The 16260-nt window shown below is 39.1% G+C and overlaps 1 protein-coding gene across 1 annotated transcript in view; it reads right to left on the reverse strand.

Moving 5' to 3' along the window:
- The window catches only part of LOC111224105 (multiple epidermal growth factor-like domains protein 6), a 56808-nt gene that overhangs the window by 39263 nt on the left and 1285 nt on the right, over positions 1–16260 (reverse strand). The window contains exons 3-4 of the mRNA XM_022748503.1: positions 15751–15860; positions 15498–15602 (exon numbers count right to left, since the gene is read on the reverse strand). Of these exons, the coding sequence (XP_022604224.1) occupies positions 15498–15602; positions 15751–15860 (215 nt within the window). The remainder of the gene's footprint in view (positions 1–15497; positions 15603–15750; positions 15861–16260) is intronic.

Genomic DNA, 16260 nt, shown 5'->3' on the forward strand with positions numbered 1-16260 from the left:
CAACCATCCTTCTGGCCTGCAGGAAGGCCAAAATTGATCAGAGTCTTACACTTAGAGTTAACAGAAAAGTAATCTGGGTATATCCCCTAAAATACATAGTTTTGCTACACAGGGTACCTGAATACCTGTGATTTTACTTAGAGTGTGAACAACCATTTTCCAAAAAGTTACCAGTTTAGGACATTCCATACACAATGAATCAAAGTACCTTTCTCAGTCAAACATTTTCACGCAAGTATCTGGAGTATCAGGGGACCACTTATTGAGTTTCTCGGGGGTTATGTATGTCCTCATTAACCATTTTGTGTTGTAGCAGTTTCATGCGAGTATTAATGGTTTGTGTTTGAGCTTTTATACAAGCTGTCGCCCACTCAGCTTCTTCAATATCTTCCTTAATATCTGAGCTCCATGCCCTCCTTCTGTCAGTGACTAGATTCCTCCTCATGTGAGACAAGTACTGTATATAGTATAGAAATTTGGCGTTTCCCATTCATGTGTCTTAAACACATGTCCTCAAGGCAGGACAGCAGTGGTTCTTGTATATCCTGATGACACTTTGATGAAATGAAATGCTTCAATTGTAGGTATTTAAAAAAGTGTTTTTTTGGAATTGAATATTTCAAACAAAGGTCGCTGAATGTTAGTAAGGTGCCCTGATCATATAAGTCTCCAATTTTTTGCACCCCCCTGTCGGCCCAAACTTGAAAACCACCATCTGCCCGGCCAGGAGTGAACTGCGCATTATTCCAAATAGGTGAAAATTGAGAGATGGGAGGTGTATCACCAATATGTTTATGGGCTTTAAACCATATATCAATAGAGTTCTTAAGGAAGGGGATTTGTTTGTTTTTTTCTTTAGAGTTTAAAAATCTGCTGAATATAAATATAGGTTTAGTGGCAGCTTAGATATTGATGCTTGTTCAATATAAACCCATGCTGGAGGAGAATGTGTAACAAAATAAACATAGCACTACGCAGCTGAGCGGCCCAGTAGTACCACTGTAAATTGGCATCTGTAATTAAGTATTTATGCAAATGTTAATCTAAAGCACATAAGTTAAATGCATTGCCAATAAGAAATACGCAACATATTTGCACTCCAAGGCCCCTCTGGTAAAAAGCCTGAAAACAATATATGTTTTAGAGTTTAACAAAGTAAACAACTGAACTTGGAGCATTGCCAGTATTCCCCTGTTGATCTGTTCAGGTACTTGTCACCCATGAAGCAACAGAAAACTTGGACAGTATTATAAACAGACAGCAGGGCATGAAAAACAGCCCCTGTTGCTCCAAAAAATGTTGATGATAATGTCTCTGTCTCCATATGTGGTTGACGTTGAGTGCAATAAAAGCTGTCCAGAAACTGTTTTAACCCCCACCCCCGATTTATTATAATGTTAATTTGTCATGTTGGTATCAATTGTCGGTAATCTAAATTCTATCCTCTGTAGAATTCTGCAGGACCTCAGAAACTAAGGATGGGTCGCCACATTTCTTTTTCAGGCCACACCCACACTTGGTTTCTAAGGGCAGGCAGGGTTGTTTCAGGAATCTCTATAGAAGATGATGGACTGAGCAGATTATTACAGATTTAAGTGTAGCTGCCCTAAATTGTCATTTGGAAAATAAGGAATATTTGGCTTGTTAGGATTGTATGCTTGCAAATTTTTGTAATGTGCTTTGTTTTCTTTAGCAGAGGATAAATAGCAGTGACACTGCTGACTGTAGCTTTTCAACCCCTCACTGCCCTGCCTTGGCCTTTACAAGCTTCTCCTTACACAGCACATTCTCCTTCACTAGGGGGGACTCTAAAAGAAAAACACACACACACACACACACACACACACACACACACATGCACATACATGTAGTTCCACACAGAGAAACAGCCCTGTTCTGCACTTTTCATTAACTCATTTTGAGGTGACATGGGCCCTTAACCTCAGGCCCCTGCCCCCTTACACATCCTCACTTTGATCCCGCAGCCCCTGAGAGCCCTAATGAGCTCTCCATATCAGTTCAGGGTCATTTGCCATCACCATCAAATGCCAAGTAGAGAGAAAAAAACAAATTTGGTGAAACATCCAGTCACTCCCTGTCAAGGCATTTGAGAATTTAGTTCTGGATAACATGATGTTTACAAGGTATGTTGCTCAGAGAGAGACAGATTAGCAATGCCTACTTAATTATTTCTGACTACCAGAACTTATTATCCATCCTAAAAGAAAACTTTTACCTAAATGAAACCTCAAATAGAAACAGAAATCCACAGTTTTATGATGCAGTTTTATGAATTTTGCTACTTTTCACTTTGTGGCTTGGCCTGTCCTGAAAGTCATCAGTCGCGCTCAGTGTCTCTAGCCTAACCAGACCATCATCAAATGAACATAGTGTTGAACTAAAAGCGCTTTAACATGACAACGAAAATAGCTGACTTCTTAGTGCAATGCCAAACCTTTGCAAAAAGATTTAACTATAAAATGTATCATCATTTGAGAGGCTTCAGGAGTCGCTCTATGAAGATAGAATGAAATATAAGTAACATTAGTCTACTGTTCATGCAGCCAAAAATACCCAAGTGGTTTGTACAACAGTCAGTGTGAGGGAGGTAGAGAATATTGTTTATTAGCAGCATAAAGTAGATTTATTGAAAAGCAATTATCACTTTTCTCTGGGTATAGAAATTTCAGCAGAATAAAAATCATGAAAATGTCACTAAAATATGCGGAAATGCAGGGTTTTACACTCCTGGATGAAATCTGCTAGATAGATTTGCTATCACATGATATCTAAACACTTTCTGAGTAGATATTCAATGACTTTCAAGACATTCTCATACCTAGAAAAAAAAGATACTTGGCAAAAAGGGGCAAAGCAAAAAAAGAAGGATTTCCTATTGTTGCTTAGACCCGTAAATTAAAAGACAGAAACTCTGGCTTCACAGTCTTGTTAGCATATTGACCACGGCCACACAAGGCATAAACACAAGGCAATAACATAAAAAATATGGCAGTGTTGTGAGATGTGCACATTTGAGTTTTTTGGCTCTAGTAACTGATTTATTACGTGGTAGCACGTAATAAACCCAAACACAAAATAAAAAAACATCCACTCAGAAACTTGCATGTGAAGTCACAGACGCTCTGTGAGTTTTCTACAGTCTATGGACATTCATGGACTTTTAGCGTGTCCATAGCTTTGAACAGTGTTTTTCATTGTTGAACATAAACTAAATTGCTAGAGTAGAAAAGTAAGCATAAATACTTCCAGATGGGGCACAGTGTTAAAGCTTCATGCATAACAACACCTCTCAGATTCTCACTGGGAACTGCGACCTTGAGTAGTTTATTGCTTTATTAACTCAGTATATCTTAATACACATGTAGCCGTGAACAGTCTGCTTGCTGTCTCTCAGAACCCAGAAGAAATCCATTTAACTGTGACCCACAGTGGAGGATTTCGTTCATGGAAACCATCCTATTTGACTTTGAATCTGAACGTCACATGTTGGCATTAAGATCTCTTGCCTTGGTTCAGCTGTCGTGACTTCAGATGCATTACACAGGCCACCCTCAAAAACCGCAAATGCATGCATGCATTTATTTCTAAACGTTTCCATAGACCTGCCCGATGTCACAAGAGGACCTTTTATCCTCCGAGATAAAAGGTCTCAAAAGTCAAAATATGGTATCATCAAGTCTTTTTTTTCATGTGTCTTACACACTACACACTCAGCTTTACTCCTTTAGCATACATGCCTTTATTTCTAAGTTTTTTTGGGGGGAAACCCTTGACTTCAAGCATATGGAAACTTGACAGTTAAACTTGTCACCCATTATCGTTTGAGTATATAAGCAACACGTAGTTCATTGAAGATATTGTTAAGTGCTGTGACGCCCCCTGTCACCCTGATAACACCCACGACCATGTGCACCAGCACGGACACCCTCACATGGCCTCTGAGTCTCATATCTACAAATCTGGATCATCAGTCTTTATTTCACTGATGGACTGAAAGGACAGATGACACATACTGCTTACCTCAACACGGAGTAATTATTTTATACATTTTGGAAAACCCTAACCTGAAAGTATCGTGCATGTCATGACTCCCCATCACTTTTTAACTCAGTGTTCCGCAGACACACACTTTATTAGTGATATCTTATACGAAAATAATGTCTTACATGCAGCTCTGGAATACTTGTCATATCTTTTAAACAAATTAATTCATATGCATTCCTTGAAAGAGATCATTCATAGCTCAGAGTCAAATGGAAAGTGTTGGTCTCCTGTTGGTTTATGAATAGGGGGTGATAATTGTTTCCCATCAGGCAACGAAGAGAACAGACAGCTGCTTGAGTGCTCTTGTGCTCTCTGCAGATAAAAATCAGCCACTGAGACTCAGCTCCTGCTTATCTCATTAGGTGTTACTGACATTACTTGTCCTCTACAGTACAGTAACCCCCCCCCCCTCCCTTTCCACTCTCTCCAAGGACCAACGCTCTTCCTCTTTCTAAAAGAAAGCAATTTGAACGAACATGAACATTAAATAAATCAGCAAATGTTCAACTTTCTCTCTGTGTAATGTTTTTCACATTACACAGAGAGAAAGTCGAGATCAATAACTGGATCAGCTTGACTCAGCAGCATGGCATGTCTCTCAACCCTGTTAAATGAATGTGGAGGCTTTAAATCTCAGTAAGTGATACCTGAAACTGAAATGATTTACTGTTTCTTCCTCACTAAATGGAATTTGAATCTCTGGCAGAAATGATTTGTATTTCCTACATTCTCCAAATCTTTATTCCCACATTTCTATTGTAACAAATGGACAAAGAAAAGGAATGCAACTTACCACACTAATAATAACTTGTCTGTGTCTATTATTGCAGCAGGGCTGGCAATAATCATTTAAGAAGTAAGCTGACAACCCTATTAAAACTTATTTTGAAACAAAAACCTAACAATAAGCGCTCATTTTGCAAACTTTTTATTTAACTGAAAATGACACATTACCAAAATATATTTGATATTGCAACTGCTCCCCAAAGGAGGAAAAAGGAACTGTCATAACAGGAAACATTCTTTGATTTGCTCTTTTGAACATCACAAGGGTTATTGCAAGAGAACCAGATAGTGAAGCTGTAAAATCACTGCTGTTTGGCAGTGGGCTCTTTATAATTAAATGCTGAGATGTTCCACCTACTGTTTTGATTGGTTCACTCCCATCTCCCACCTCCCACCTCCCAACACAGTTTTTTTTAATTTTTTACTTTATCATCAGCCAGTGATGCATTCATTCTAATTTGTGAGTTGAAATGAGCGGCAACAAATCTTATTATTTATTTGGATTATTTATTATTCATTGGCTCCGTAGAACTACACTGCTGCAGCTGCATTGCTTCTGTGATATGTGCATTTACTGTTTTGTTTTTATTGTTTGCTATTGACTTGGGGCGCACTAAGTGGCATGCACAAGGTTTGATGTCATGTGTGTTTGGTTTGGATCTAATTATCTTATCAACCACTGCTCTCAGTTCAGGGTGCCGTCACTCATGTCAATATGAATGTGGATCAGTATGAGGATGGCAGTGTCTCTATGTCAGTCGGGAGTCAACCCACTGGTCCAAACTGAAATTCTACTGACTTTGGTTTACTGACTTCTCATGTAGGGGACTGTACAGTTAACTTCAACCACCTTATTCTAATAAACTCCTATAAACTAAGATTTAAACCAGTAACACCAGATATTTTGGCTGCCATAACAGAACATTTGTTGCACTTTTTTCCTACTATAAAGAGCATTTGATCAGAGGAAAGAAAGGTCCATCAAGTGCTGTAAGGAAAAACACAAGTTCCTATGAGACCTAGACTAAAGGTCAAAGGTTGTTTATGGACAGCTGAGTATCTTAAGAGCCCTGTCAACGAGAGGAAAGTGATCTTCAACAACAAGCTCAGGAGCAAATAAAGATGAGATATAAGTGTTTTCAAGATGTTGCTTTGAATGAAATGAACAGTTAACTTGAGAGAGGGATGCAATCACTCATGGCTTTCAACATATGGGGAGAATGCAAGTTGTCATTATGTTATGAGTCAAGTAAACGATAATAGAGTGAAGAAGCACATAGCTCTCAGAGTGTTTTATTATCTGTTGGATGCGATCATATGGCTGATCAAGGCGAGAACAAGCACTGTGAAAAACTACATATATTCTTCTGTTTCTTCCCACTGCTTTGAGGAACCATTTATCCTCTGGACGACATTGTTGCATGCCTTTACCACCTCCCTTCAGCAGCTCACATGTTTCCCATTTGGCCCTTCAACACAGAATTTATGCTCTAACATAATAAGCATTTTCAGAGACTGTATATTTCATATTTGAAACTGGAAACAGCTTCTTCACTTGCCGTTCACACATTTTTCATCACTTGCATTTTTTCATAGTGTGAATAAAACTTAATTTGTTTCCTAACAGCGCAGCATAAATAACTTGAATGATGAAAACTGGGGGCTGCTCTGTTTTTTTTTCCACTTTTACTCCGTGGATACGTGTACACTTGCTCTGTTAACTTGTTAATTATCAAATGTGGCATTCTGAAATAACATATTCAAAAACAAAACATAAGTTTATTGCTGTATCTTCTTAAAGGGGAGTAAAAAAAACTGGAACTGCACACCTGCCCTGAAAGTCCGGTGTTCACTTTATGCCCTATGTCTCCATGAAAGCCTCTGTCAACTTGGGCCTTCAACATCTGGAAAAGCCATCCCTGTTTAGTTTACCAAAGGATAGGACAGAAAATGTCTTGCACAGAAAAGGATGAAATGTGGCTGTAGATTTTTATGCTTTATGTTCTGCAGGTATGGGACTACCTGGCATCACAAAGTAAAACAGAAAACTTAGGAAAGACCTTAGAGCATGATTAATGCCAAGAATGATTATTCTGCAAAATTTCCACTGAAAATGGATTTTAATCTAGACTTGGACCAGTCTCTCTAGTTTCTGAGAAACATCATGAAACAAATGTACTCAGTTACACTTACACTCGCTTACAAACTTTACCATTACCCTGTCCCCCTGGTAGATACTGTAAGTGCATGTTAAAGTATTAGTTCACCAAAAACAATGAAAATTCATTCATCTTTTCCACAGCCTCCCGTTTGTTTAAACCTGGTAGAGTCTGTGTGTCCATGTGACTCGCGGATTTGGCTAGCTCAGCTCTTTGATAGCCCTCTACAAAACAGCAAATGGGAAAAACTGCATATTCCAAACACAGCCAAAAAATGACAATAAAGCTCCAAAAAGGTCATACTGAAAAACAATCATCTTCACTCCCTAGTTTTGTAGCCAGACAGCTGCACTATGGGTTCAAAAGTCAGATATTTATCCAGTGCTTAGACTGAATGAAGTCTCAGGCCATTATCAGAAGCCTTTTAAGGAGATTGTAATATGCTCACTTGAAGGGTCCCAACAGTGACTTCTCCCTCACAAGCTTATTTTTCCTAAACCTAATGATAACACTAAATGGGAATAGCCAACCCAAGTTCAAGGAGGATGAACTGCTTTAATTTAAGAGTGCTCCGCTGCCACTGTAGGAATCTCACAGTGAGTCTTGGGAGCACATGGTCAATCACACAGACCATTAGCTCCAACCCACTCACCATTAACCTGGTAAACAATGGTGCCTTAATGCATTTGGAGAGATGAGGGTGTGCTTGTTTAGAGTGTGAGAACTTCCCTGCCATATGGCAACCATTAGGTTCCTAATGAGCTTCTTCCTCTGATAGCAATGCTAAGCATGTAGCACTCGCACTGCTCCTTGTGTCCTCCTGTCAGACCAGCAACCTTCAAGCCTGCTGGCATATGATTCCTACATCCACATAGTTAAAGGTCAGACTTGAGGAATGAAAACAGGAAGGGGAGGTACACAGGGCTTAAAGAAAGCAATATTAGTAAATGACAAGTGAAAACTGCCATCCTTAGTCTCACTGTTTTTCTGGACACACCTATGTTTTTCTACAGGAAGAGTTACACAAAATAGCTGCTTTGTTTTTATGTACATTCAGGCCTCTCCTTTTGCATTGAGGATCCCTGACCGTGTGACGGATTCACTGTTAGTCACAAGACTCTACCGTCAGTAATAAAAAAATAACACTGAAAGTGAAACAGCTGTGGCTGACATTGCATGTGGAAAAAACAATATGTTATTGTAATTCATCACAGCAGCTTTGGTTGGATCAATAAGCCACCTGGCCTTTTAAATCTTCCCAGAGGAAAAGTTTGTTCTTAAAATTCTGTCTGCCTTTTCAATATGGCAGATGCTTATATGGCAAGAAGAAAAAACTGTTGACAAACCTTTTTTTGCATTCAATTTTCTTTATTTCTTCCTTTCTAATTTTTTAGCTGAACACCAAAATGAGGGATCATGTTTCATAGATGCTGTTAAGTGGTTTAGCAAAGTCTGTATCCATTACTGAAAGGTCTGATGTGTTCTCCCAGAAGCTTCAGTGGCTTTAAAGTCAGTTTTCAATAGCTGATCATTACTGTATACAATTGCCCTGAGTATTATCTTTAAAATGTTGTACTTATGCACAGTTCTGGGTGTCCAAAAAACATATAGGAATAAAAGCACTGATTACTCAGTGATTAAGTTCATATTACACCAGACCTGCCAACTTTAAAGGGATTTGTTCATCTCTGAAGGCTTACAATGTTAATATAGTCTTCAGTGAACCTTTTCAGTAACCGCCAATAAAAAGCTGCTAGCCAAAGCAAAGACCAAGCTGTCAGAGGTAATCATGAGGTTCTTTATGAAAACAAAGAACATCATGACATTCACACCTCAAAAACTTCAGCACCATAGCGGCTAGCGACTAAATTTTGGTCAAAGAATTCTTTGAAACGAGACCAAAACAAACAATAAGACCTGCCTTCATTACAAGCATATGGTTCCCATCATACCTCAATTCAGAATACAGTCTGCTGCACACTTTTCACACAATTCAAACACTTTAATCTGTAAACTGGGCCTTTAGATTAGACTCCAGTAGTAGTTTCCAGGATTAAACAGTGGTATGACTGAGAGAGTTTGGTGCATAAAATGTTATTGCAAATGAGAATATGTCCTCACCTCGTTTGCTGACAATTATTTAGCCTGGAATTATAACAGCCCTAAAAATGTGTCCTTTTTTCTCACAAGAAATACCAGGGAAAATAGTCGTTCACGAGGTTCAGGTCACTCAAGAGCCAAAACAAAATGTGCATAATTGACCTGGAGCTCTGCAGTGGACCTAACTGCATGGAAAGACTCTGAGAGGATAAACTCTGTGGATGGTATGTTAGTTAACTTAGGGTGGAAGATTTATTCCAAACCTGTAAAAGACATCACTGTTCCCTAAAGCTGTGAGAACAACCACAGGAGCTACTAAGACATCATCTCTTACACCTTGCTTTTCATAACGGAATTGGGCTTAACACCACAATTTTTACCAAATTAAAACTTGGTCTAGATTTATTTACTTTTCCTCAGCTATGTTTTTGTTGTAACAACACCTTGAAATTTTGACTTGACTACATTTTTTGCGCTTAATTACTTCCAGAAATCGGAAAGAAAATATAGTTTCTTTCCATTTTGAAAGACAAATTCTTTCACCGGCTCTCTTGGTAAGGGTCAGTGCAGGAGCAGCCATACCAGTAAAAAATAATGCTGGGCAGACTTTTCCTTCTGTCCAATAGAAAGTCCTGGGGATTTATGATTTTACAGCAAAAGATATGTGGACACAGTGGAAGAAAGGAGATCAAACTCCTGTGGCTAAGGATCCAAAAAGGACATCAGATCTATAATATACAATACCAACTGAGGACATCACAAGATCATTGTTCCAGAGTTTTCCCACAATGTAAATATTTTTGAACTACATTAAAAAGCAGGTGGATGACGATAAGCTGTTTAACCTTCCTTAAAATATTCAGATTGAAACAAAAGCTAAATAAGAAAACCCATATTTGCTTGTTTTATGCTCTCAGGTTCAGCAGTAGTGGGATGTTATAGTGGAAGTGAAATGTACACTGTGTGTAAAGCACAAAGGTCTCTGCAGAGATCTACAAGGGTAACACACAAACTGAGCCTCTGTAGGAAAAAAAGACAAGAAAAACACCTGTCTAGCATATACTTTAAACACTCTGCTCTCTCAGTACCAAAAATACAGACACAACAAAAGAGACTGCGAGGAGGAACTCCCTGAGGATTTTAAATCTAGGGCACTGAGTCAGCATCTTTTTCCCTAGTGTTTTATTCACCTTCCTCCCTCTAAAGAATGAGCCATTGACTTGTGGCCCTGAGTCCTTACTATATTTCAGTCTACTATAGACCTAAGTACAGTTTCTTCACCGGTGATGCTCTCCCAGGTCTTCACTGCGACGACCTTCAACTCTTGCTTGTTGTGGGGTCTCTCTGCCTTGATAGATTTTTGCTTAAGAAACATTTAGTGGTCCAATAACATTTGAACCCTTGCAATGTGGGCACTTTTTGTTTTAAGGGCTATATCTCCCACACAGCTGTTCTATATTGACATAACCCTATTCAAAGTAAAGCTGAGACTTTGCACTTCAATGGAGTATCCATTATTTTATGTCACATTGAATGTATTGAAGCAAAGAGCCTAAAGAACTGTCCGGTATGGACTACATGGTTTACATGTATGCATGGACATACACAGAGACAGGTGTGTTTCATTTAATAAGGAAGGGAACCAATCCTGTCCAGACATGAGCTCAGTGATTGAGATAAGAACTGAGCCTATGGGAGACAAGACACTCAAGTTCATATGAAGAAAGATGATTCCCATGAGAGAGATTGAGATTCACATTGCAACTGTAAAGCTTTCTGCAGTGTTTCCCAGAGAAAAAGACTGGTGATAACACTGTCTACAGCACTTTTATTGGAAAATAATTTCTTACACAATAAACTCAGTTTTGACTTTGGTAGTGTGTCTATCTGTGTGCATGTTCACAACCCAAATTCATTTTTTCCATTCCCTGTTTTCTCAAATTCAAGAAATTCCTAATAACTGCTGGCGTTGTTAGCTGTCTTATTAGATTGCTAAAAGCTCCAGTATAACAGGATCCAGTGTAAGGCACTATCCATAATCACTCTTCTATAAAGTGCTTTGAAAACAGCCAGGCTTCTTTAGTGAGGACCAGATGGTTCCTGTCCTCACTGTTGTGTGCCTGTGCTCTCTTAATTTCATGCAGACCCATGCACCAATTTAACCAAAGCAAAGCCTAATCCAAGGCTTAATAGAGTGAGACAGAGTGGCATTCACAAGCAGGGGTAAATACAACTATTACAGAACAGACTCCAATGTCTAGGCACATACTTGGGCTGTGTTCAGGCTGTTAATTACCTCACAGTGTCAACACCATGGCTTTAGTGTCACTGGCTGAGATACATTTCCACGGACGGTGCCTTCTGTCTCATATCAGAGATTGAAAGCAGCCCCCACAGCACGCATTGGGCTCTACCACCACAACTTGGCATGATTACCAAAGAGGGTAACATTCAAGAAGCCAATTGACAATGAGTGCTGAAAAGAAGGGTGGAGGGTGAGCAGGGCATGGATTCTCGCTTGAACTATTACCAGAGCCAGACTATTCTTTAACACTGCTCACAGCGTGCATTCTCCCTCTACTCAAATCTATAGTGAATTGAGCTGAAAAGGCAAAGCTGATTTATTCTCTGTGTAGCAACCTCTTTCATCCTTCATCCTTATGATTTATATCTGCAACAACATACTATTTGCGTTAATAGTGACAGTGAATGATCATTTGCTACATACAATAATCCAAAAAAATGCTGTAATCTACAAGATCCACTTTCTCTGTAATGACCTAAATTCATCTCCTCAATCGTACTTCAGGTCAAGCCTATTTGACCTTCAAAAGAAAAGCAGAAACAAGCTGTAACACATCACCTTATAAGGTGATTTGTTGAACTTGTTAGCAAAAATATCAATAATAGCTGGTTTAATTCAGCTTGAAGCACACCAAGCTGCAACCTCTGGGTTGAAAATGAAGCCAACACTTAAGTGCCAAACACTGCAGTTCCTCATATGACCACTTGAGGCTGGGTCCAAAATTGAGTCATCCCCATAGAATCTCATGTTAAAATGCCTAACTCTACAGCAGAAATAAACATGTTTACAGCCTGATACAAAAAACAATCTTGGTCTGTAGCTAATTTCCCCCTTTGTGATAACTGTACAGGGGGGTGATTTTTTTTATAACTCACCCATTTAAATTATTTACTCATTTATGAAGGCTTAAAGTTATGCATAATTGCGGCTGACTGTCTGTGTTAGCTGTCTGCTAGGCATCAGCTCAGCTAAATCAAGTCACTGAACATGACCTATCCAAAATTCTTCAAAAGGCACCTACACCCCAAACAGGACTTTGTGGTGCAGCAGCCCACATGCACTGACTCAAGCCACAGTACAGGTGCAACATAAAATATACCAATCAATCAAACATGGCAGAGAAGATAGACCGAGATGCCAAATACGTACATGCTGCAATACTAGAGACATTATATGCACATACGGATTACTGTAAGAGCACATGAGAAAGGATAAAAAACATGCAGGAAGCACCTTATAATAAATCTAAAAACATTTCCATGGCCAAACAGCCAAGTCAAGTTGCCTTTAACTTTCACTCCAAGATAAATCTACAGCAGCCAGCATTCCTGCTTTTCTACTGTATCTGCTCTTTCTCCATCATACATGAATCACATACAGGACAGTCATAAGTCTGTCACTGTGGAATGTAAAAGCTCACTACGGAAATCTAATAATCTACAGGGTTCCCCAGTGCAATCCTGGTGGCTCAGTATGCACATACAGACATCCAGGTTTCCAGGTCTCTCTTGATAATTATGTTAAGCTGGAATGTGCCATACATGCCTAATATCACACACACACACACACCGATAGACAGTTTCCTGATCTTGTTGTTTATTCTGTCCATCAAGGAATAAATCAAGATTTTGGGAGTAGCCCATTGCTCAGTTTACAGGTTAAGTAATGAGACACAGTATGTGTTTCTACCAGAATGTTTTATATATACATTTTCACACATGTTCTATGTGATATTGTTATGAAGCACATTTCTCTCACAACCATCTTCATTTAATTGGAAACAAAGCAAGTCACACTCATGGGTGCCTATCCTTATGGGATGTAGTCCATGGTTCAAAACAACATGTTATTTCTATCATATTTACTGTAAATCTTGCTAATTACTTGGCTTAACAGTCTTATCCATAGCATTCTAAATTAAATACTGCCTAATTTATGAGCTGCTACAAGTTCTTATATTCTCTCATTTAAGATAATGCTAGTGGCCTAAAATCACAGAAAGCCCTGGACCAAACTACTAGGAATGACTTTCACATCTATGCTCTCACCATTTAATGGGTGCTTTACATTTTCTGAGCTCTGTGTATTCCTGTAAGTTTTTAGCAGTTAAGGAACACGCTTGAACTGTAGGACAGACAGGGAATGTATGATTTCACACCATTAGCACATGATACTGTGATACGCTTCGCAGTCTTTCTGTTAATATCGTACAATTCAGGCATTACTTCACTCGTGCTTAAGCATAGCAAAAGCAGATGTTGCCTTTATAAAACACTGACACTTAGACAGTATTATCTCTTATTGTAGTCAAACCTCACTTAAGACTTTTACAAAATGTAAATAGACTGAGAATTGCAATTAGAATCATTTTTAATTGAAGAAATATGAAAAAAGTTAATTATGATTTGTCCTATTAATTACAACATATTCCATAAAGATTATGATGATTTATTTCTCCCATTTATTTCTGCTTTTACCAGTGGCAAATACAGTGCAGTCAAGGAAACTGACTTGAACACAGGAGCTTGGCTGACTTTTTCCTTGTATAATGATTCTGGCAAGAGTGAGGATAAATCTGTCTCGAGAGATGGAGACGGAAAAACGCTTCACAACAAGAGAAGAGCGAGATGTGAGTTCTCAAGGAGGATCGAAGCACAGGATGTGAAAGAGCGAAAGTAAAACCTAGAGGAATTCTGATTAGATGTAATATCTCCTATCTGTTCTCAGTTCTGTCACTCCGATGTGTGAAAACCAAAGAGCCCGTGTCAAAACAAACGGGACGGGAGAGCTACCTCAAACAAACAACGACATGTTCCTGTGAAATGTCTTAGCAAGAGGCAGGACTGTTAAAAACCTGTGGCAGGCAGGTCATTCCTTATGGGAAAGTCAAGGAACCAAACGGGAAAGCCTCTGCAGTGTGTGTGTTTGTGTGTTTGCAAGCAAGTGGGGGGTAGGAGCCAAATATCCTCTGTTCGCCATTTTGTCTCTGCGGGACTCTTCCAAAACACTAACAACCATCCTCCTGTTTGCATGTTGACGTAGACCGCAGGGGTTTGGACAGTAGAAAGAACAGACCATGCTCAGAGACAAGAGTAAGTGTAAGTGTTTACCATTTAATGTTGACAGATCCCAGATAAGGCTGTTCTGAATTTGACTACCAGCATCTCTAAATCGCTCTAATTTACAAGTTATATCTTATTTGCCTAATCCTCTGAGCAGCTGCCAGGCAACCAGCAGAGACTCCAGGAAGTTACTGCTTCCAGCCATGAAACCGTCCAGCACATAACAACTTGTAAAATGGCAAACTGTCATTTTTTTCCCAGTTTTTATGCAGGTTAAACAAATTACATTTACTGTATTAATTTGTGAGTTTAAGAAGTGTTTCTGTTCAACAGAGACAGGCTAGCTGTTTCCCTGTTTCCTGTCATTATGCTCATGCTAAACTAGCTAACTAACTCTTCACCAGAAAGCCAATAAGCATACTTCCTTGTACCAAAATGCTTACTTAAGTTACTTGTCACGATAAAAACCTAATTTAAGTAATCCAATGTATAGATGTATGTATGTATTAAAATGTTGACCTTCTATTCCTGGAGTGAAATATTGTCATATGTGACAGGCATCTGTTCTAGGCTTTTACTTCCTTAACCATATAAAACCAGAACTGCAGATGCACTTATTAACATATAGTTTTTACAGAGTGGAGGCTCAGCTGGGTTAGCCACAGCACTTCAGGCCATAGCCTTCAAAGCAAGCCATTTCTCCCAGAGAGCACTTCTTCTACCTTTAACTACCCAGAGACCCCCACAGAGTAGCCTCATCCAATCACAGCAACACTACAGGCTCATTCTGCGCTTGCAAAGTGAAAGCATAAGGTCTGAGCTGGGCCTATTAAAGCTTTAACAGCATGTTGTCCTCTGAGGATGTAAGTCAATTCACTGACTAACAAAGCTGTTCTCAGCTGTCCTTATTGCTGTATATTGTACATGAATGCCTGAGAGATGTGTGTGACAAATGGAATATGCAGGTTTGTAAATATTTATTTATTGTATTGTTTTTATCAGATGGGAATGGAAACTCACCATACTGGCATCGCGTCCCTTTGAAGCCCAACGGACACTGACATATCTGGTCTCCAGTCTCTGCACATTGGCCTCCATTGAAACATGTATTGGCACCACACACCCCTGCAGATACCACATAGCATATACCATAATTCTGGTGATGTATCCATGTTCATTATTGTCTAAATATTAAATTGATATATATGACAGCTCCATAGCAATATCAGAACCAGCCCTATGAGATACGTATATGTAAAATCCTATTACTCACTATGTAGGCAGCCCATCTCTTCACCCTTCTGAGTCCAACCTGGGCAGCACTTGTAGACTGTGTGCAAATCCATGTTGTACATCTGCCTGTACGCTGTGTAGTATGCTGTCCTGAGAAGGAGACATGCTGTTATAGTCACATGATTGGATTTTCTGGCATAGGTTCATACATATCATGAATATAACCTTATGTGTCAACATAGTGTGCCATATATTTAGAGAATCACATCTACATGATTTCAGCAAATACAAAGTAAAGATATGTTACTGTTACTCAAATGATGTCCTTGTACTCTGTCAGTTGCAAAGGACTATTGGTGTTACATCAGTAGTGTTAGTAATCAGTTTCAGAATGAAAAACACCAGTCCGTCTCCAGTTTTGCATATTTAGAGTTGCATTGTTCCTCATTTACAAGCAAGTAAATCAACTTAGGCAAATAAAAAAAGGGATGCTCTCCTTCCTTGATCCATCCTTTTTCACAAAGACATTGAGCCACATCACCCCAGGGTA

The sequence above is a fragment of the Seriola dumerili genome, unplaced genomic scaffold, assembly GCF_002260705.1.
Source record: "Seriola dumerili isolate Sdu_G_001 unplaced genomic scaffold, Sdu_1.0 BDQW01000122.1, whole genome shotgun sequence".
Classification (NCBI taxonomy): domain Eukaryota; kingdom Metazoa; phylum Chordata; class Actinopteri; order Carangiformes; family Carangidae; genus Seriola; species Seriola dumerili.